Source organism: Pelmatolapia mariae, linkage group LG18 (assembly GCF_036321145.2).
Source record: "Pelmatolapia mariae isolate MD_Pm_ZW linkage group LG18, Pm_UMD_F_2, whole genome shotgun sequence".
Classification (NCBI taxonomy): Eukaryota; Metazoa; Chordata; class Actinopteri; order Cichliformes; family Cichlidae; genus Pelmatolapia; species Pelmatolapia mariae.
The window spans coordinates 12,076,271-12,097,894 of NC_086243.1; the positions used below are offsets into that span (position 1 = coordinate 12,076,271).

Genomic DNA, 21,624 nt, shown 5'->3' on the forward strand with positions numbered 1-21,624 from the left:
TAAATGGGTTAGAAATGTATGCAGTACTGGTTTAAACGAAGGCTTTCATTTTTGTATCCCAGGCGACGGCCCAGATGGAGGGTCGGCTGCTCGACATCATTGCAGAGTGTTCCCCGGACACCGCTCTGCCCCTGGCTGATGGTGTGCTTGGATTCATTCAGCACCAGCTGGTGGAGCTCGCCAGAGACTGTCTGGACAAGTCCCAGAATGGCCTGGTGACCTCCAGGTACTTCATGGAGCTGCAGGAGAAATTGGAGAAGCTGTTGCATGAGGTGGGTGTCTCTCATCTTTAGTAAATGATTTTTCATCTTTTTCATACAGACAATTTTTTTTCTCTTCTTTTCTTTTTCAAACAGGCAGGGAGTATTGGTTCTTTCTAAGATGTTTCTAGCTGGTGTTATTGATGGTAGCTCAGATTGCCCTCTGGGACATTGCATGCTGTACTATAGGAGCACTGAGGACACTGAACATTGAAATGAAAATGCCCACTTCCTTTGTTAATATTCTGCTGATTCCACTCCATCAGTCAATAATGTTCTGTCATTTTGTGTTATTACATAGGGGTGTGCAGTGGTCAAGTGTTCAGTTGTGTAATGATTGTGTATTCTACAGCAAAACAGTGGTTTAAATTATTATTTTGTCATATAATAATTTCTTTAATTAGTATATTCTTTGTGGCCACAGAAATTGTTTTGACCCTTCTCCACATGCTAAAATGCATATGTTGAGTTGCTTGCTAGTGTTGCTTTTCCATAAAGGTGTTTACAATTTTTTAGAGTGGATTTTTCTATGTTTAGCAGGGCAAGAGTTTGTTTTAAGCTGACTGCTGACTAATCGCTCCTGACTGTTTCACCACCTCTATCATACACTTTCTGAACCTGCTGTTTGATCAAGGCAAGGCGCTGTTGGATTTAGATAAGCGAGAATGAGTGTTAAAAAGTCAAATGTTTTTCCATTATTTATAAGCCTGGCAGAGCATGCAGTGAGTATTGATGCAACATGTTGAAATACAAGCCCTCGAGCCCTTGAATCACCTCCAGACAATGTAAGGGGATGAAATGGATGCTAAAAATATCACCCGACAAGTGCAGACAGCTTCTTTGGATGAGTTGTGGTGGCTCATGGCTTGTGTCAAATGGATTAGGTCACTATAATAACCCATCACTATTTGTTCTGTTCAGGCCTATGAGCGCTCAGAGAGCGAGGAGGTGACCATCATCACCAAACTGGTCAAGAAGATTCTCATCATCATCTCCAGGCCTGCCAGGCTGTTGGAGTGTCTGGTAAGACTCAATGACAGACGCAGTAATAATCACAGGTTTACGAGTGACGTAATAACACTATGTCCATCAGCTTAGATGCATGTGTAAAAGTTGACTCATACATGATGTTGACATCTTGTAATAGCGATTAGTTTGTGCAGTAATAATAACCCAGCTTACCGTTTACTAAGCCAACAGCAAGTTCACCTTGCTAGCCTGGGTCTGTTGTTAGTAAGGTGCCAGTGATGCTCCAGTTTTACAGGCCAGAAAAAAAGCCCAGATTGGAGCAGAAACATTTTTCTGTCATTTTTCAGCATTTTTAATTGTATTGCAATGTTTGATCCATCGTTTCCCGATGTAATAGTTGAAGCTTTTCTACATATTATGTCAACAAAGTAATGTATATTTGAGTGAAACCTAAACTATGTCTTTCCTTTATTTTTTATATTTTTTAATCCAGGAGTTTGATCCAGAGGAGTTTTACCAACGTTTGGAGGCTGCAGAGGGTCAAGCCAAAGTAGGACAAGGCATCAAAACTGATATTCCCAGATACATAATCAGCCAGCTGGGCCTTACCAGAGACCCCCTGGAAGGTGCAGATTTAAAAAAAAAAAAAAAAAAATGTATATTTTATTTTTTTTTTTATACTTTCTATCTCATTCTTGATTACTTCAGATAAATTTGAAAACCCTAATGCAGTTAGCTTAAATAAATCATTGTGAACTAATCTTGTAAGATACAGTGACAGTTTTGTGATTTTTAACTTGATTCGAACTGGCGTTTAATAAAGTTGGATCTGTTTTGTCTGCTGCCGTTACAGAGATGGTTCATTTGGAGCATACTAGCCCGATTCACAGATCAGCGAGCAGAGAGTCTGATGACACTGGAGAGGCAACATCTGCACAGGTATAAGCTTACATTAAACGGTTATCAAATACATACAGTGAACTCTAAAGTGACCCAGGAAGAACAGATGGCGCTCATGTCTCACCTATTTTAAAAATATTCCAGATCCTTTAGATTAGATTTATTTGCTTTAAGATTCTCTTACTAGTTTTTAAGTCACCGAGTGGCAACCTTTGTTGATACGGTGTTGATTTCTTACGGTTTTTTTCCATATCTGTCACACATAAATGATCATCAAAGAAATTTTATTACTAAACACTTCTAAACCTACCTAACCCTGTGTGAAAAAGTAATTGCCCCCTTAAATAACAAATTAACTGATTAACCACATTTTTTTGAAAAACTGAATTTCATTTCACAAGCTACATTCAGGCCTGGTTACAGCCAGACCTGCTGAATCAAAAAATCACTTAAATAGAAGCTGTCCATCAAAATGAGACAGGCTTAAAGATCTCAAAAAGTAGCACGTCATGTCACGATTTAAAGAAACAGCCGAGGGGGAAAAAAGTCACTGACATCTGCTAGTTTGGAAAGTTTGCCAAAGTGAACCACAGTGGGAGCCATTATCCACAATGGAGAAAACTTGGAACAATGGTGAACGTTCCCAGGAGTGACCTGCATTGAGGACTTATCACAAAAAAAACTAGAACATCATCTAAAGACATGCAGTCCTCAGTTGCCTCAGTTAAGGTCAGAGGTTATGATTCAACAATAAGAAAGAGATTCTACCAGGAAATTCTGAAGGAGGATGTCTGGCCATTAGTTCATGGCCTAAACTAAAGATCACCTGAGTTATGTACCAGCACAATGATTCAAAACACACCAGCTGGTCCACCTCCGAATGGCTCAATAAAACCAAACCAAAATAATAAACAGAGCAGATACAATAGCACCTTTGCACTTGTAGTGCTTGAATCATAATAAAAGCTCTCGAGTGGCTTAGTCAAAGTTTGGGCTTCAATCAGATTGAGATACTTTGGTATGACCTTTAACAGGCCGTTCATTGGATGGTTCATGCTCAAACCCTCCAATGTGGCTAAAATAAAACAATTCTGCAAAGAAGAGTGGGCCAAAATTCCTGCACAACAATGTGAAAGACTCTTTGCCACTTATAGCAAACACTTGATTGCAGTTCTTGCTGCCAGGGGTGGCACAACCAGTTATTAGGTTTAGGGAGCAAGTGCTTGGTTTTTTGTTTGTTTTGGGGGGGGGGGTTGCCTTTTTTTTTTTTAAATTAAATACAGGGCCAGGCAAGTTTGGATAGTTTTTTTTCTTCTTAATGAATGAATGAATGAATGAAATCATAATTAAGAAAATTTGGGTTGTCTTTGTTTAATGTTAAAATTTGTTTGATCTGAAACATTGAAGTGTGACGCATATGTGAAAAACCTAAGAAGTTCGGAATAGGCAAATACCTTTCCAGAGCACTGGATGTATTAGCAGGTTCCCAAAATCCCAGCCTTCAGCCTTTCACTGTGTGGATTTGGCATACTCTCTGCATCATTCTTGTTGTTGTTTTTTTGTTTCATTCATTTTTCATTCATAATCATTTTTCTCTAGCACTTTGTGTTGCATGCATGCATAAAAGATGCTCCAGTTGATAAAGCAGAGCTGAATTGTGTCTGTGACAGGATTAACTGTGGTGGATGACGGACTTGAAGGCTGTGGCATATGCACCAAAGAAATATTAAATGCCATTTGGCAGAGCATGCAGATTATTCTTGATTCAGTGCTATTTAAGTGGTGAATGGAGCTCTCGTTAATACGAAAAAATTTCTCCAAAAGTAACACAGCAGCTGTAATTCTTTTTCCTCTCCCCCTTTCTCTTTCTCTCTCGTTGGGATTTGCGTGATTCAGAGCCGTGCAGCCTGCACCCCTCCTCGTAGGAAACCACTGGAGAGCGACTTTGAGACTATAAAGCTCATTAGCAACGGCGCCTATGGGTGAGTAAGACAGACTTCTTTGTTTGCGTTTGACTGAGTCAGTCGCACCGAGAACCACAGAGATCTAAATAAAAGCGGAAACTAAAATGTGGATGTGTTTTTGTAGTATTTTTGTGTTCAGGCTGGAATTAGTCAGGGCAGTTTCATTTCCAGTCTGAACTGATATTTACCACTATGTGATTCCCACAATTGATTTTCTTTGTATTATCTCCCTGCTTTCTTCGTTGATGATTGCTGATTTTTTTATTCCGTCTCTCTTTGTGTTGTCATTGTCTCTGAATTAATTGCTCTCCCCTTCCTTTTGCCTCTCTTCTCTCACACAGGGCCGTATTTCTGGTGCGCCACAAAGAGACTCGTCAGCGTTTTGCTATGAAGAAGATCTACAGGCAGAATCTGATCCTTAGAAATCAAATCCAACAGGTGTTCGTAGAGCGAGACATCCTCACCTTTGCTGAAAACCCATTTGTGGTTTCCATGTTCTGCTCTTTTGAGACACGGAGGCACCTGTGCATGGTTATGGAATATGTGGAAGGTACAGTTGGCTCAGACTGTAGACACATAGAGACACATGCACACCAAACTCTTATATATCTACCATACAAGGTACACCTTTAAGTCTAAATCATCTGACCTGACAGCGTTTTTCATGGTGGCCTCATTTGTGTTTTTTAAGGTGGAGATTGTGCCAATCTGTTGAAGAATATCGGTGGACCTCTGCCTGTGGACATGGCCAGGATGTATTTTGCTGAGACTGTCTTGGCTTTAGAGTACCTTCACAACTACGGCATTGTACACAGAGACCTCAAACCTGACAAGTGAGTCAGGCAAACGGATGAACAAGGAGAATATTCTTATCCCCCCCCCATATTTCTTATGAACGCCTTCAGGCAGCACTAAATAACTTAAAAGTTTTCATCATTTTTAAACTTGCAGTGATCTGTAGGGAGATGGAATCTTTCTGAAGATAGAGCAGAATATTCTCAAACTTTGAGTCTTTGATATTTTATTTCTCTAAAGATGAAATTCCAGTGCTTTGAGGGCAAGCATTTGATGTAACATGAAACATTTCTGTGCTTACTTCCTTTGTAGTTTGCTGATCACCTCCATGGGGCATATTAAACTGACAGACTTTGGACTTTCAAAGATTGGCCTAATGAACATGACAACCAACTTGTATGAAGGACACATTGAAAAGGATACTAGAGAATTCATTGACAAGCAGGTTTGTCTCTTCTCGCTTGTCTTTTTTTTTTCATCTCCTCTGATTTTGAGCTTATCTAAAATCCACCTTTTCTCTTTAACTCTTTTTTTTTTTTTTTTTAAACCTGTCTACAGGTGTGTGGTACTCCAGAATATATCGCTCCAGAGGTGATCCTGAGGCAGGGCTATGGGAAGCCTGTGGACTGGTGGGCTATGGGGATCATCCTTTATGAGTTCCTAGTGGGTTGTGTGCCTTTCTTTGGAGACACACCAGAGCAGCTCTTTGGTCAAGTGGTTAATGGTAGGAAATGTTTCAATTGAACTCATAGTTAGTTATTTTTATACACGTAAATCCAATCCATTTGTCATCCTCTTGCTCAAAATTCTGCAATAGATCTCCGTATTTTGGCACATCAGTCCCCTGGGCTTTGTAGATACCTTTAATTCCCTTCGTTGCATTCACTCCTGTGTTCAGATGATATTATCTGGCCGGATGGAGAGGATGCCCTGCCAGCTGATGCTCAGGACCTTATCACCAGACTTTTGAGGCAGAACCCTCTGGAGCGCCTGGGAACAGGTTGGTGACAGCATGATTGCTGATGGATGAAAAACCTTCTCTGGGCCTCGGGACAGTGTGACTCTGAGGTGGCCAGAAAAAGGCAAAAAAAACATGCTTTTTGTGACAGATGTGTCACTGGGTGTCTTACCAGGAGGTCATAGTCTTCACAAGGCCTCATGTGGAGGAATTTAATTTTAAGAATTTAAATAAAGTTGACACAGGAATAAGGAAGGATTTGAGGTCTTCTGTGTGTTTATTTGGCAGATTATTCATTAATAGAATTTTACATTAACCAGGCTTGATAAAATTGTTTCCCATAGACTTCCCATAGAGACAGAGAGGTTGACTAGTTCACAGTAATCAATAAGCTCTCCGGAGCTTTCTGACTTGAATGTTTTAGACTTCAGATTTCCTCTGTTTTGACTTCTTTACACTTTATACTTTGTTTGTGTTTAGTTCGCTGTATGGGTTAGCACCTCTTTACTTTTCAGGCCTTTTAATTATGCACACTTTCAAAAGATCATTAAGACCAGATGCTTTTGGTTGTACCGGGAAGCTGGTTAAACCACAGATCAGGCCTTTGCTGTAACTGCAGGTAAACTTTGAAGCAGTCCGTTACACTTAAGTTATTTGAAAACTCATTTTTACTCTTGACATTTAAACCTGACTGAGACTTGACATTTAATGTCTTATTGCATCCTATGTTGCACAGCACTAAATGCTTGTTTTTAAATTTTCTTATTAATTAACTTGAATTTATGGAAAATAGCAGCAAAATAGTTTCACAATAAGCATAAAACCAGAGACCAGGAGAATGGAATGAAATTCAGTTAAGTTTTATTTATATAGCACCAAATCATGACAACAGATGTCTCAAGGCACCTCAGTGCAACAAAGAGTCTGGCTGGGGATCAGACAAGCTCAGACTCAAGTCTGGGGACCTCGATGCCCATATTTGAGTTTAATAACTTCTTTCTCCAGGTGGGGCCACTGAGGTAAAGATGCACAATTTCTTCCTTGGCCTGGACTGGAACGGTCTCCTGAGGCAGAAAGCTGAATTCATCCCACAGCTAGAGAGCGAGGAGGACACCAGCTACTTTGACAGTATGTGGATTTACTGACTGTGGGCCTTTTATGAAGCAGACGCACTGCATTGTTAAAAACCTGTGAGGAGACGTTCATTTGGAAATGAGCTCTCAGAAAATAAATGCTTTTATGAGCTAAATTTGTAGCAGTGCAGCATGGTGGTAGTTTTAATTTGGATAGGAAACTGTTCCCAGTTTGTGATCATTTATTGCATGCCACCATGTTTCCCTCCAGCCCGATCAGAGCGATACTGTCATCTGGGCTCAGATGACGATGAAACAAATGATGATGAATCATCTCTGGAGCTACGACAGTTCTCCTCTGTAGCCCACCGCTTCAGCAAGGTACTCGTTTCTACTCATGAATTATAATCAATATTAATACCTGGTTCATGGAACAAAGCAAGACTTTTTGTTTTGGTGTTGTAATTTGGTTAATGAAATGCCTCTGGTTGTTTGTAGGATAAAAAAAAATCCCTTCTTCTTTAATCCATGCCACCTTTTTCCTCTTAAACTCCAGGTGTACAGCAGCACAGAGCACCTGTCCACCTCCACTCCATCCAACCTGAGCCTGTCGTCATCAGACCGAAGCCACAGCGAGGAGAAGGAGGACCGATGGGAGGGCAGGGGAGTTCTTTCCCCTGGCGACGGACACAAACATTTGGCGAGTGGAGACAAGAGGGCAGATGGACACAGGGGGAGGTGAGAGCATGGAACGAGGGAGAGTGATGTCCTTATTATGAGAACAAAACTATCACAGCCCTCTCGGTATTCACAAAATATAATATTCTCTCGTATTGGGTTGAAGCGTTTCCTATTTCAAAAGGGCAATTTTTATAGAGGTCTTTTCACGTCGTTTTGTATTAAACCAATGAGCCATTCTAAAGTTCCCCCAGTTGGATGTTTTCTTGCATGCATGTCAGATGGAGGCCTTTACATTGCCCACGGGTGTGAACGCAAGTGATATATTCATTCAGCGTGTACTGAAGCCTCCCTGTGTGGTGCTGAATGGAGTGAACCATTAAACCATAAAAGAGAAACAGGATATCTTAGAAGAAAATTGATAAAAACCACAAAATACCAAATAAGCTCATTTTGCTGCAGTTTTCGAATAAAATATTTAGGGCTGCAGCTATTGATTATTTTATTAATTTAGTAAAAGCCTTGACATAAGAACACCCCATGCCCCCCTTTAAACTTGCCGATGTTTACTGCTTCCATATAAAAGGACGGCTGGAGTCAGCCTCCAGCTCATCTTCCTATTTTAATGTAACTTTACTTCTGTAGCTTTAGAGCTGATTTTTTGCTGTGTAAAATAAATGGTGGTGGATGAAGCGGCCTTTCTTAATGTTTGTTGATCAGGTGCTTCAATGAAGGACTCTCGCTAGCTGTTTCCCAGTAATGGTTTTAATGGCGATTACAGGAACAGAGCTGCTGTTTTGGACACTAGAAACACTTTTGTCTTTCACTAAACCTGAGCTCTACATCTCAGTATCAGCCTGTTAAACTGTGTCATCATCACTATTGTTGTTGTGTTATCAGTCTTTTTGTTGAAAAACTGCGCCCTGTGTTGGCTTAATGTTAAACGCTTTTGTTAAATGTTAAATCGTTTACCACAGAGCCGTGTGCATCGAAGCAAAGAATGTGCGTCAAGGATTTTTTTTTTTTTTAAATAATCGAATCATTCACATTACTCAGTGACTCGTTGCAGCCCTAAAAGTAATGCACTTTTTAAAAAAAGTAGTGGTAGTTCTTCTTGTTTTTATTGTTGAAAGACATTTATTGTGTAGTTAGGAAGGAAACTGTTGCTTACTGCCCAATTTCTAAAAGAGAAACTTAACTAAAATCTGCATTTTTATTGGACCTGCATTTTACCTTTACCTTTCTCAGTCTCCGTCCACGTGCGTCATCCAGCTCCTCACAGTCAGAACGCAGCACCAGCCCACTGGTAATGAACAACACCCAGAGCTTTGACATCATGCCTCGAGTTGCCATCCCTGCTGATGAGGAGGGTAAGAGTATAATAGAGTATAATAAATGCTGAAACTACCTTGTCTACTTTTTTTTTTTTGCTGTTGTGAAACACTAGTACTCACACACTGTACCCACTATTGTAGATGGGATGGTTTCCAACCTGCGCCGCATCCGTCTCCGGAGCAACAGCACAGGTACGAGGCCGTCCTTCAGGAGGGGGGCATCTCGACGCATCGCACATCAGTTAGAGACCCCAGAGAAACCCAGGTCCCCCTCTGGAAAAGTCCCCAAGTCTGCGTCAGTCTCTGGCCTTTCACTCATCATTACCCCAGGTATCTTTGCAGGATGAATGCATTATAGAAAGTATTTGGAATTAAAAGAAAATGGTGACAAGAAACGAGTGTTCATGTGTTCACAGTGCCCTCTACAGCCTAATATTGTGTAATTATTGTAAATATTGTAAAACACATTATTTATATTGAAGTGAAGATTAGAACTGTGTTTGTTTGGTTTTAATTACTGGATGCAGCATTTTAAAAACAGTAGTGCTTACACTTTATAAAGACTCAGCTGTGTTTCTTCCTGCTTCTCTTTTGCTCCTCAACTAGATGACTCAGGAGGTCCTCCTACGAGCCCCAAATCTTCTTTGTCCCTATCATCCAACCCCTCGTCCAGAGACTCGTCTCCCAGCCGCGATCTGTCCGTCAATGTCAGCTGCCTCAGGCCTCCGGTGGTTATCCACAGCTCTGGGAAAAGGTTTGGGTTTGCGCTGCGAGCCATCAGAGTCTACATGGGAGACAGTGACGTCTACACCGTTCATCACATGGTCTGGGTATGTGATCTTATCTGGTTCTGACTAGATTTATACTATATTGGGAATCAAAAGCATAGATGTTTAAATAACTTTATGGCCTCATTTTCTGCGCTGCTCCTAAAAGTGAGTGAAATCAGCATCACCACACTCTGCAACATGCAAACACTGAGAGACTGTTTGCTAGTTTTTAGGTATGCGTAGGTATAATTTAAAACCAAATGACTGAAAATAGTTTCCAACACATGGCAAAGAAATTGTGCCATCTGCTGGTTTCCTGTTGGAACATGTCAAACTTTTTCTTTTACTGAACTGAGGTTTTAAACAAAGCTTATGCAATTTGGTATGATTCGTTTTACATTCTCGTGATTTGACAACAGCTGCTTCACTCAACCAGAAAGCCAATAGTCAGACTCATAGAACCCCAAAAATTGACCCTCCTCACTCTTTTTTATAAAAGCCTCTTCATAGCCTTTCACTTTATAGGAGAATGGGTACTCTGTGGTCATAATTTGATGGACATGGTCAACAACAATACTCAGACAGGCTGCTGCATGTAAACGATGCTTAGTCAGTACTAAGAGGCCCAAGCAACCAAAAAAATATTCCCCACACCATTACACCACACTGAACCGTTATTATAAGGCATGATGGATCGATGCTTTGTTGGGGCCATATTCTGACCCTACCATCTGAACGTTGCAGCAGAAATGGAGACTCATCACCCAACATTTTTCCAATCTTCTGTTGGCCAGTTTTGGTAAACCTGTGTGAATTGTAGCCTCAGTTTTCTGTTCAGGAACAGGAGTGGCACCCACTATGGTCTGCTTCAAGGTTCAGAGATGCTGTAATTAGTTTCATATGAGTCTGTATATACCTTAACATTCACAAACGCTTGACTCTCATCTGGTCCTGAGGTGGGGTTGAAAATTGTAGGTGCACTCACTGTCAGAGCCCTGAAGCTGTAGGACAAGCTGCCTGCTGAAATCAAGTCAGCAGACTCGGCGACCTCTCTTAAATTTCTTCAAGAAGCATACCTTTATTCATGAAACCTTTATGCTGCCGTGATACTTTGTTGCTATACGTGGCATTTTTTTCACACAACAACTTTAAACTAAGTAAACCAAAAACACTAGTTTTACTAATTGCATAGGTGAAACACAGCAACAGCCATTTAGATGGTTGCTTTACCAGTAATTGTGAGGTTGTGTCTGTTTGGATCTAGTGCGTTGAGGAGGGCAGTCCTGCACACGAGGCAGGATTGAGGGCAGGTGACCTCATCACTCACGTCAACGGAGAGTCGGTCCAGGGTCTCGTACACACTGAGGTGGTGGAGCTTTTGCTTAAGGTATGTGTATAACGTGCTTTTTTTTTTCTTTTTCTTTTTTTTGTTGCTTTTTTAAAATGATCATTATAATGTATGGAAGATAAAAACTGTCAAATTAAAGAAAGAATTTAAATAGAAATTTCAATTTTTTATTTTATTTTATTTTTTTGTGACAGAGTGGCAACAAGGTGACTCTCCAAACCACTGCTCTGGAGAACACGTCTATCAAGGTTGGACCTGCTAGAAAAGCGAGCTACAAGGCCAAGATGGCCCGGCGGAGCAAAAAGAGCAAGAGGAAGGACGGACAAGACAGGTACACGGGCGAGAATGAAATCATACTGAAGAATCGGACATGTTTTACTCCTGCTTGAAGCCTCGTGTTAGATCTCAGATAAATAGCAGAGTTCCTATTTGCTGATTTTGCAATTATAAAGTCGGCAAATGGAAAAAAAAATGTGATATTTTTTTTTTCATTCTGCAAGTCTGATTCTTGCATTAAAAACCTTAAAGCCTCCGAAAAGCTTTTTGTAAGAGAGACGGAGTGATGCTCCTAGAGAAGCTTTGATCAGCATTATAGTAACACGAGTTGGCTCCTTGTCTCAGATGTAAATGATGTACATTTGCTTTTTTTTTTCCTTTTTTTTTATTAATTTACTTTTGTAGCAGACGACGCAGCATCTTGAAGAAGCTGTCTAAGCATACACCGCCTCCACCCATGCAGAGCAGTCGTAGCTTCTCTTCGGGGTTCCACCAATCATCTAGTGACAGCCTCTCTGGCTCACCAACACAAAGCCTCTCTCCTGGGCCTTCAACACCTTGTCGCTCCCCAGCCCCTGACCACTCTGGAGGTGAGAGAAGAGGACGATCGTTCTTGTAGTGATGTAGTTGTCTCTTTCTGGAGGAAGTGTATCCACTAAATCTAAACTCTTTTTTTCTGTTAGATTCAAGTTCTTCTCCTTGCTCCAGCTCTCCAAACTCGCCCGTACCGCAGGCTCGTCCCAGTTCTCTTCACGTCTTGGGTCGCTACACAAAAGCTGGTCGTTGCAAGTCCACCAGCAGCATCCCTCCTTCGCCTCTGGCCTGTATCCCACCACCCCAATCTCTTTCTCCCCAATGCTCGCCATCTAGCCTCCCAAGTCACCCCAAGTCCCTGCACAGTTTTCACGGCAAGACTTTGTCACCTCCTACAATCGCTCGTCATTCTGTGCGTCCTCGCAGCGCAGAACCGCCGCGCTCACCGCTGCTCAAGAGAGTTCAGTCAGCAGAGAAACTGACTGGTGACAAGATGACTGGGGGTTACCACGGAGACAGGAAGGCTTACAGCACCCGACGTCACACTATGGAGGTGCCCTTGTCTGAGGGAGAGGGGCTGGAGGACCTAGAGGGAGACACCGCTACAGGGTTTGTTTGCGTAGGCGAGCACGGCCGGCAGGGCCTGCACATTGGAGGGCAGAGAGGCCACCAGGACACAGCCAGCGGAGGCAGCGATCACCACCGCTCTGCTGCCTTGCCACAACACCGCAGCACCAACAACCACTCAAAAGAGATGGTGGTGATGAGGAAGCTGGCTCTATCAGAGCGCAGAGACTCCTTCAAGAAACAGGAGGCGGTCCAGGAAGTGAACTTTGACGACTTGGAGGAGGCGGCTCTAAGCCCCACGCTTCCTGTCACACAGTCACAGGCGTTCAAGGCATCCTGGATCAACTCGTCACAGTCGGAACCCAGCGGCAAGCTGGGATCACAGGGTACCAGACCGCAGAAAACCAAGTCTAAAGACAAAGAAGGGCGTTAGTTGTTCAGTTTTATTTTGCAGGGATCACAGGTCAGAGAAGATGAGGCTTTGACCTGCTATCATACTTGCATTTAAAGGCCTTGCATGTGTCCAGAAAACTGTGACCAAGTCCCACATCATCACAGAAACAAAGAAGAGTCTGCATTTCCCAGTACTACACGCATCCTCCAACACTGTTAACAGATTAATGACTGCCAAACGATGTTTACTTCAGAGTTGCTCGATTTCTCTCTCGGTTCTCAAATCACTGTGGCGCCTCTAACAGATGTAATTGTAAATATTTGTTGTTTTAAATGAAGAAACTTATTTATGACTTTTTAATGATTATTTGTTTTTGTTTTGTTGTTTTTTAGTTTGTTTGTTTTTTGTTTTTTTTTAAGTTGCTAAAAATGCCTCGGACGCTTCAGCTGTTCTAATTTTAGGAAGTGCACAGGAGAAAAGCCAGGCAACAACTTCTCAGTGTGGTCTTAGTAGGTGTGGAGGGAAAACAAAGATAATATTAGTCAATATTGCAATATTCATATGATTCTTTTTTTATACTGTTGTGTGTGTGTGTGCGTGCGTGTATGTGTGTAACAGGGTGTTGTTTCATATACAGACTGTAGTGTTCATCCTGCACTGTATATGCTAAAAAGTTCCATAACACGTTTTTTGCTGCCTCTCTGAAGAAATCTATCATGCGGATTGTGATCGTGACGATTCGGAGTCATTGTTTCTCGATGCAGGGCATGTACAAATCGGGACAAAAGACAAAAAAAAGACAAATAACAACATTGCAACAGTTGTCAGCTAAGCTGTGGCGCCAAAGCGTGGTTTAGCTTAATAATAGGTACTGTAGTTGTACATAAGAAGCCTCATGTATGCTTGGGCTCTACCGCCACTGGCTGTCCTGTTTTTTGGTTTTGTTTTTGTATCCGTGCTGCCACCCGTCTGTAAGTTGTTTAAATTATAACCTGATCAACACGCAGGTGTGTAGATAAAGCTTTGTGGCCACCTTCCCGGCTGCTGCATCCGACCTCCGATACCTTTGTGAATCTAACCTCCGTCCAGCTCCTTACAAGCGTAGTCTAGCAGAAGTGTTTGCACAAGTCGTAGCTGCCGTGTAACAATGAGAGTACATTTATATTTCAGGGTGATCTCTTTCTCTGTGGGATTCAGAAATTGTAAAGTGGATGCAACAAACAAATCTGGCTGACTTGGCTGTTCTTTTTTTTTTTTTTATGTGTTTTATGGATGAATGTTTACATTTCAATGCAAATATGTGGGTGGACTTCAGTGGAATCTGTTAAATTATTGTATGGGGAAAAAAGAGAGGGAAGGCGCAGGAGAGGCAGACCTGAGGCCCTGGGTGGATGAAGGAATGATTCAGTGGTAATCTCCTTTTTGTATATTTTGATATGGAAACAGTCTTGTTGCAGTACTAATTACCTATGCTGTTGTATATCATATAAACAATGGTGGACCTTATAACAGCTTTCAGTGAAATGTAAGGGTGGATGGACTCGTGTAAGATGTGAGTTAAGTGGCATGGCTTTAATCCCAAGTTGCGATTGACTTTAAAGAGCTGTGCGTCTTTTACATCCCAGTAAATCTCCACGGTTTTACTCTAGATTTTGAGAGCTTGGAAGTTTTGTTGGATAGGCCTTGAATTCTTGAATTTGAGGCTTTCAGCTTTAAAATTTGTTTTGTATGGTGAGATATAAACAAATGGTATTTGGTTTTCCATTATGTACTCTTTAACTAGTTTTTACTTTAAAAAAAAAAACATCTAATCCTGTACTTGTTTTTTTTTTTTTTTATTAGTAGTATTGTTTTACTCCAAGAACTGTTTGGATTAGCAACTAAAAAAAATCAAACGAAGTGGTTAGAGAAAAGGAATTTGTTGATTGTTCCTCTTTTTGTGAAGGCTCACATCTACGTTTTGCAGTCAAGGGAGATTTAAATAAGGGATTTCTCAAAGAATTTCAGCATATTGAACCTTGAATAAAGGTTATGTTGTGTGAATGAAAACGTAGACCTTTTTTCACTGTACTTTAGGGAGAAATGTCTGTATGTGGGTTTTATCACTAAATTTCTGATGCAATATACATTTTAATATGTTCTTAGTGTTGAATCGTTGTATTTTTCATTGTAGTATCCCATGACTTTTGTTGGGTCACCCTGTTAAACTTTTATAAATCAGGCGCAGGTCTCAGCAGCAGCCCATTTTGCATCAAATGAAGCATCAGAGTGAACTCCTTGTCTCTGATCGGCTTGTGCGTTCATGTGTATGACAAATTCACTGTAACAGCCCCCACCCTTCACATTTTTCACTTGTGTTTTTGTATTGGTGTGCCCCACCACCATCACCACTCATCCCCCTTGTCTCTACGTGGCAAACTGCCCTTTGTGAAATGCCTACCATGTGGGTATCTGGTGCAGACTGGTGTGACATTGTCTGTTATTCTCTTGTCTCAACAGTGCTTGAAATAAATGAATTTCCAGAGGACTGGAAAGTCCAAGACTACAAGACGTTGCACTTGTCATTTGTCCTCATATAATAATATTTGCACATTTATAGTACTGTATCAAAAAAATCATATAGTTTTTCTGACTTCGTGCACACATTTCTTAATTATTTGCTTCCAAGGAGACAAACTTTCTTGTAATTCTTTAAGTGCTCTGGAGCAATAGTTCTCCATGATTTCTGAAGGTCTTTTCAAAGTTTTTGGGGGAGCGTTGGCTCCTTTTTTTTAAATCATTTTCAGTCCAGTCCTTGTACCCGACCATTTTAAAAGGTTGTTTTCTGTTTCCAATTTAAAAAAAAGACATCTAACCAGTGTTGTGTAGCTGAAAACTTTGTACATCTCAGCATGGTATGCAGCAGGTCCTTAAAACATTTGAGGAAACTGGACAGTGGGAGACAAAATAAGAAGCAGCAAATCTAAAAACTACAGCAGATGAACCTGAAAATCATGTCCTTAAAAACGGGAAAAAGTTCCTCAAAGACCTGACACAGGACTCAGATACCTCTATCCCCTTCAGTTGATCCATCACTGTTCACTGAAACCTCATCAGAAGCTGTGTTAGAGATCAAATTGATGGAATTATGAATGCAAAAAGGAGCCTCAGATTTTAATCAACCATTTGGAATGCATCTAATGAGCAACAGCTTCGTTTTCGAGCATGACAATGATCCCAAACACCCTGCCAATTACAGGTAGGAATCACCAGTATGCAACCAGCTGCCAGCGAGTTGCGTTGAATCCCCTTGAATTGCGCTAATCTATAAAGACTCCTTCACAGTCATGTCAGCATGTTGGCAATCTGCCTGTATTTATAAATTAGAAGTTTTTTGCAAACGTCCAACAACCTTCCTTTAGTGATTGCAGTCCGTCCAAGCCAGACTGCAACTCTTTGCGGAAAGGTTGCCTCCTATAAGGTGAGATGAGCCTTCTTGTTCATAGTATTTCCAGAGTATTTTCATTTATTTAATATCAATATTTGGTGTACCTGGATGCAAGATATTGTGATACCATACTGTATAGATTTTTCCTCCACCCCTACTGCCAATGCAAAGTGAAAGTATCCCTGGGAAGAAAAGCAAACAGTGGAACACTATCAGTCATGGATCGGCCTCCCCAGAGCCCGGACCTCAACATTATTGAAGCAGTGTGGGATCATCTAGACAGCCAACATCCAAAGAAGAGCTCTGAATCCTGGAGAACTATTCCTAAAGACTACTTCAAGAACTTACAAGAAAGCAGCTCAAGAGAGTCAAGGCTGTGCTGAAGAATAATTTATATTTGATGATGATCAAGTATTTTACGCTAATTAACACATTACAGCACTTCTATAGCGCAGTATTTTCTGGCCATGAATTCAATATAAACTAGTCACAAAGCTACAAATGTTTAAGCAAGCAGATGAGTTGAAAAGGAAAGCTTTGAGAAAAAGTGAGACGGGGGGAATATGTCCCTATTTAATCCACCGTGGGATTAGACATGGATTTAGCGCGTGGTTCACCGCTTTCTTTTTTCACATGAACACATTTCTTTAGTTTAAACACAGCTCAAAACACGATTTGGAGACTGTCTGCTTCAAATTTCCGTTTTTTTTTGTTTCTTTTTTTCGTCTCCGAGTCCCTCACTGATGGTTCGGACGTTTCCGCTCACGTTCGTCACTTTCCGCGCACTCTTATATAGTTCCCACGCGCCCTCCTTCCCTGCACCGTGCTGAGCTGGAAAATGGCTGTGTGTTGGAGCAAGGAGTTATGAACGGGAAAAGAAAGAAAGAGCGAAAAGAAAGACGCCGAATTAAGAAGTGAACCAAAGGCTTGCTGGAAGTTTAGAGCTCACCGAGAAGCCGTCGTCTGCAGACAAGCCACCACTCGGAATCTTGTGTGCGACTTTTGCTCCGAAGCCAAAAGTGCGAAGAGTCAAGAAATATCCGCGGTGAGTTTTTCCAAGTTATTGCACATTTCCAGTACGGCAGCCACTGTACTGGAAAATGGTGGAAGCGCTGCAAGTGTGCCCCGCGCACGCAGCTTCACGTTGGTGACTTGTGTCCTACTTTTAAAGTTTAAAGGAGACCTACTTTTTTTGTCGCGCTCGTGTGCGTTTCTGTGCTCTTTGCGGTGAAATGTTAACTTTAATTCGCCCTCGCGCCGCGCTGCTCGGTGCTCGCGCTCGCTGACGTACAAATGCCGAGCAAGTTTTTTAAGCTGCTTCAAAGTTTAAACCGTTTTCCCTGGCTTATTTGTTGACGTGAAAACGATTAAAAATGACTTAAAGTTGTCAAGTTTGCCAGAATTGGTGCTAAAATATTCTGTAATGTCAGTGTCTCATTAGTACTGTTTAGTTGTATTTTAACGCTACTAAAAAGACCCATTTGTAATATATTTGCAGTGTACTCCCTGTGTATACCATTGCTAGTATGTGTTACTAGTGTCTTTACCTTGGCTGCAGACTATGGGAGGCCTAAAGTAGCTGAAGGCCTGACTAGATGCGTCTCTTACATCCCTGGTTTAAGGATTTGGCATCCATCGAGGAGTTAATGGAAATTGTGCCACTTGCATAATGAGACAAGCCACTCAACTGTGCTGAGACCCCGCACCCCCCTGTCTTGTAATTATGAATCGAGCATTATGCAACCAAATGTCAGTCCTCCATTATATGCTTTATCGGTGTGATGCATGACTTGTGGCAAAGCTTTCATTCTTCTCTCAAATGTCTTGAAATGCTCTGAGTGACTGGCAGGGCTGTTGTATTTAAATGCCCCCCCACCCACACACACATACACAAACACACACACAAAATAAAAAGAGAGAGGAAATAGTGGTGCTTCTTGAAATGCCAAGTGACACCTCTCAGAGGGGGTGAAGAAAACCTAAACTAACCTCAAGTTCCAGCAGAGGCACTAAAGCTGTGGTTATTTTTGTTTGATGTCGAAGTTAAAGTGAAATGGTCCTGTTTGATCAAAATAGCAGCAGAGTTCGTCTTTAAGGACAGTTTAGTCATGTCTTGCCTGGAAATACTGCATATTCTGTGCTTTGTGGGGTTGTGATTTTTTTCTAACTTCCCAGAGACAATCATGAGTCTACTTAAAGTCCTAATCTATTACCCTCCGACCACAACACACCAGACACAAATCTTATTGGTCACTTGCAATTATCTGGGACTTTTGCTTTTTCCTGCAATCCAGGAATAACTTGCATTATCAAAACTTCTGTATTGTATCAGATTAAACAATGATAGTCGAATAACTGCACTCCCTCACCGCAAAGTCAATTTGCTGAAGGTGGAGTTCGGCGAGTTATTGCATCAGCAACCAAATAAAAGTGGCTCCTTTTAGAATTTGATTAGATGTGTTGTCATAAATGTGTTATAGATGTTGGCTGCAGTATGCTACCTGCATATTACCAATTTTCGGTCAAATGTAGTTGGTTATGAAAGGGTTTGGGGGCTTTTTTTTTCTTTGAGGAGTTGAGGAGGAGATAAAGGCACACATTATCTTGTTTGTGTCTGGTGTTTTCAAGTGATGCAGACTTTGCAGGTTTATCAGATTTGATTTCTTTGGTGAAGTGGAAATGTTTAAATCCATAATCTTGACCAGATGGATTGAATTTATTGCCTCTGATAAATAGACCGAGTCCTCTTTAACTTTAGAGCCTTGCAGCATAGTTGACTTTCCTGAACAGTGCAGTCTTGGTGCTAAATAATCTAGCAGATGTTTCTATTTAGCAAAGTGAGCTTTTCGGCTTCATTTGCGACAGATAGAATTCAGGTGAACGAAACTGGAATCATAAAATTCGTAAGAACCAATTTTAGTCTGAAAAGTTAGTCCTTGCAGGCCCGTGTTTTTGGCCTGTCCTATCTGCCTGTGGCGCAGCAGATTTTTCAGATCCATGTGGACAGATGGCCTGCGGCCAGACTGCATGCATGGTGGTTCTGTAGTCAGTACTTCCCCAGCAGGGCCGTGAAGTGCCAAAACATGCATACACAAATACAGTTTGTGCTCACATAAATGTCTGAACTTTTGGTTGCATTGTTGTGATTATGAAAGTTTTAAAGAGAAGAAATGATAGTAATGCTTATGAATAAAAAAATCCCAGAATTTTGTCTGTGGAACAGGGAGTGATCTGTAATGTGACGTGTTAATCTTTTGTTTTGTTTTGTTAAGCTTAGGGTGCATTCTTAAAATCCTAAACTCCTTAGCTGTTTTTGAAAAATAATTATTTGGTCAGACAGGTTTCCCTTGCCACTCTCAGATGCAGTAGTAATGACTTTCTTTCTGGCCTAGATGGATGTAATCAGTGTTTCCTTATTTTGGTGACATGGAGATGTGAGGGATCTTGCCAGTTAGCAACTCTTTGTTCACGCACAATCTCTCAAGTAGTTTTAGATGGGTTATCACTTTTTGAGGAGCTTTTATTGCACTGCTCATTAAATTTCCTTTTTGTTTTCATTCTCTCAAGAAGATTAATACTACAGAAAATCATAATCAGCACACTGCAGGTGAAACTAAATGCAACATGGTGTTATACATCTGGTGTAACAGCTTAAAATGTCACACTGCACCGCTGTTTGAGGGGGGACTAAACCAGCTAAGGGACATGGACATGTGCACATCCAGTATTAAAGCACTGTGTCCACTGTGGAAGTGTTTAAATGTTCAAAAAGATGGACCTTCTAAAAGTTAAGCTTCTTGAATGTAATACACTTTCTCAGACATGACCACTGAGCTGTTCAGGTGAAAGTAGTAAACTAAAAATGGCATATGGCAATGTTAGCCTCATGTGTCTGTTATTTACCACAACTGAAATAACCTGATTACCTATTACATGCATTTATTTACTGTGTTAAATAAAAAAGTTCTTAATCATCATGAAATCATCATTTTTCTTTGCTATGACTGAAGTGATCAAAATTTGCATTTTGAGTGTAAAGAAGCTCACCAGCATCTAGATCTACATAGAAACTAATCTACCAGTTACAAACAGTGTAATTACTAATAATCTAACAATTATTATATATATTTAAATCACCATCATGGATTGGTCCTAAGGAAAAATTGGCTACAGCAATACTCTACATGAACATATCTATTCTAAATGTCATCCTCAAAAACACTTTCTCTTAATTGGCAAATTAGTCATGATGAACATCAAGTTTGTTTACTTTTGTTAAAACTGATGACCAAAAAAACCCAAAACAATGATAATAACATGAAAAAGATAAATATTTGTTCACATTAGAGTTTTAGCACATGCCTCTGCACTTGTATATAAACATTAGAAAAATTAGAAAAAACAACCAGTAAATAAATAAAAGATTACATCTGTTTAAAATCCACTGATTCGGTTACACAAACCGATATTACAAGTAATGGTGATGTAAGATGTGTGGCATTTTGATCCTCGAGCAGTGTCAGTGATGCCTTTAATAGCTTATTTGGCATTTTATGTGCGCATGCTGGTGCAATAAACAGGTCAGCGCTGTGCTGGCTGACTAAACACATCATTTGATTTCTTTAGAAAGCAGACTTCAGTTTGTAGGTCTCGATTTAATCACACCAAGAATAAATGCAATATATAAAATGTCAGTTACCGTCAAAAACAAACAAACAACCCACACAGTGAAAGACTAATAAATTATTAGTGGCATGTTTTTAATAAGTATTTTATTTTGTATTATTTATTGTATTTTTTTTTTCACTGTATCCCTCTCCCTGTGAACTCAGAAAAACAAACATCATCTCCTTTCATCCCATTGCACAACTTCACTGTGACTCATGGAGTTTTCTCCAATCACACTTAGTCTTGAGTTTTTCCATGTTTTCTTTTACATCTTTCTCCCAGGGTAGCTGCACTTGATTTAAATCATCACTTCAATAAATATTACAAACAGTCATCACAGTTGCAAAGATGAAAAAAGTCAAAGGTGCTGGAAAAGGTGGAGTTGTTTAGGTCAGATGTTTTATCACTGCCTAGATACATTTTCTAATATTAGAACATTTCCTTGATTTGCCCGGTTTCTCTGGTGACTGGGGAGCACATGGCCAGAGCAGCAGCCAATCAGAGGCCGGGATTAGCTTTCCCTCTCTCTAGCAACAGTGAGTTACTCGCTGCCTATTCATTAATTATTTTCCTGTGGTCTCCCTCAGCCGTTTGGACTCTGCTGATAGCAAACTGCTCCGTCTCTCACTCTCTTTTCTCGCTGCTTTTTGCCGCTGTCTGCTCAGACTGAACGCAGAGTCTTAAAAAAACGAATGGATCCACAGACACT

At 40.8% G+C, this 21,624-nt stretch overlaps 1 protein-coding gene across 6 annotated transcripts in view; it reads left to right on the forward strand.

Moving 5' to 3' along the window:
- The window catches only part of mast3a (microtubule associated serine/threonine kinase 3a), a 34,074-nt gene extending 18,706 nt beyond the window's left edge, over positions 1-15,368 (forward strand). For 4 of the 6 annotated variants that reach the window (XM_063461528.1, XM_063461525.1, XM_063461526.1 and 1 more), the window contains 20 exons: positions 63-272; positions 1,182-1,283; positions 1,723-1,855; positions 2,083-2,168; positions 4,026-4,111; positions 4,435-4,643; positions 4,785-4,926; positions 5,201-5,333; positions 5,447-5,612; positions 5,787-5,888; positions 6,852-6,974; positions 7,191-7,300; positions 7,476-7,657; positions 8,846-8,967; positions 9,073-9,261; positions 9,538-9,761; positions 10,966-11,088; positions 11,244-11,380; positions 11,731-11,915; positions 12,009-15,368. In XM_063461528.1, the coding sequence (XP_063317598.1) occupies positions 63-272; positions 1,182-1,283; positions 1,723-1,855; positions 2,083-2,168; positions 4,026-4,111; positions 4,435-4,643; positions 4,785-4,926; positions 5,201-5,333; positions 5,447-5,612; positions 5,787-5,888; positions 6,852-6,974; positions 7,191-7,300; positions 7,476-7,657; positions 8,846-8,967; positions 9,073-9,261; positions 9,538-9,761; positions 10,966-11,088; positions 11,244-11,380; positions 11,731-11,915; positions 12,009-12,859 (3,615 nt within the window). In that variant the 3' untranslated portion in view covers positions 12,860-15,368. The remainder of the gene's footprint in view (positions 1-62; positions 273-1,181; positions 1,284-1,722; positions 1,856-2,082; positions 2,169-4,025; positions 4,112-4,434; positions 4,644-4,784; positions 4,927-5,200; positions 5,334-5,446; positions 5,613-5,786; positions 5,889-6,851; positions 6,975-7,190; positions 7,301-7,475; positions 7,658-8,845; positions 8,968-9,072; positions 9,262-9,537; positions 9,762-10,965; positions 11,089-11,243; positions 11,381-11,730; positions 11,916-12,008) is intronic. The other 2 variants (XM_063461527.1, XM_063461530.1) reach the window with 1 other exon arrangement.
- Positions 15,369-21,624: the final 6,256 nt, after the last annotated feature.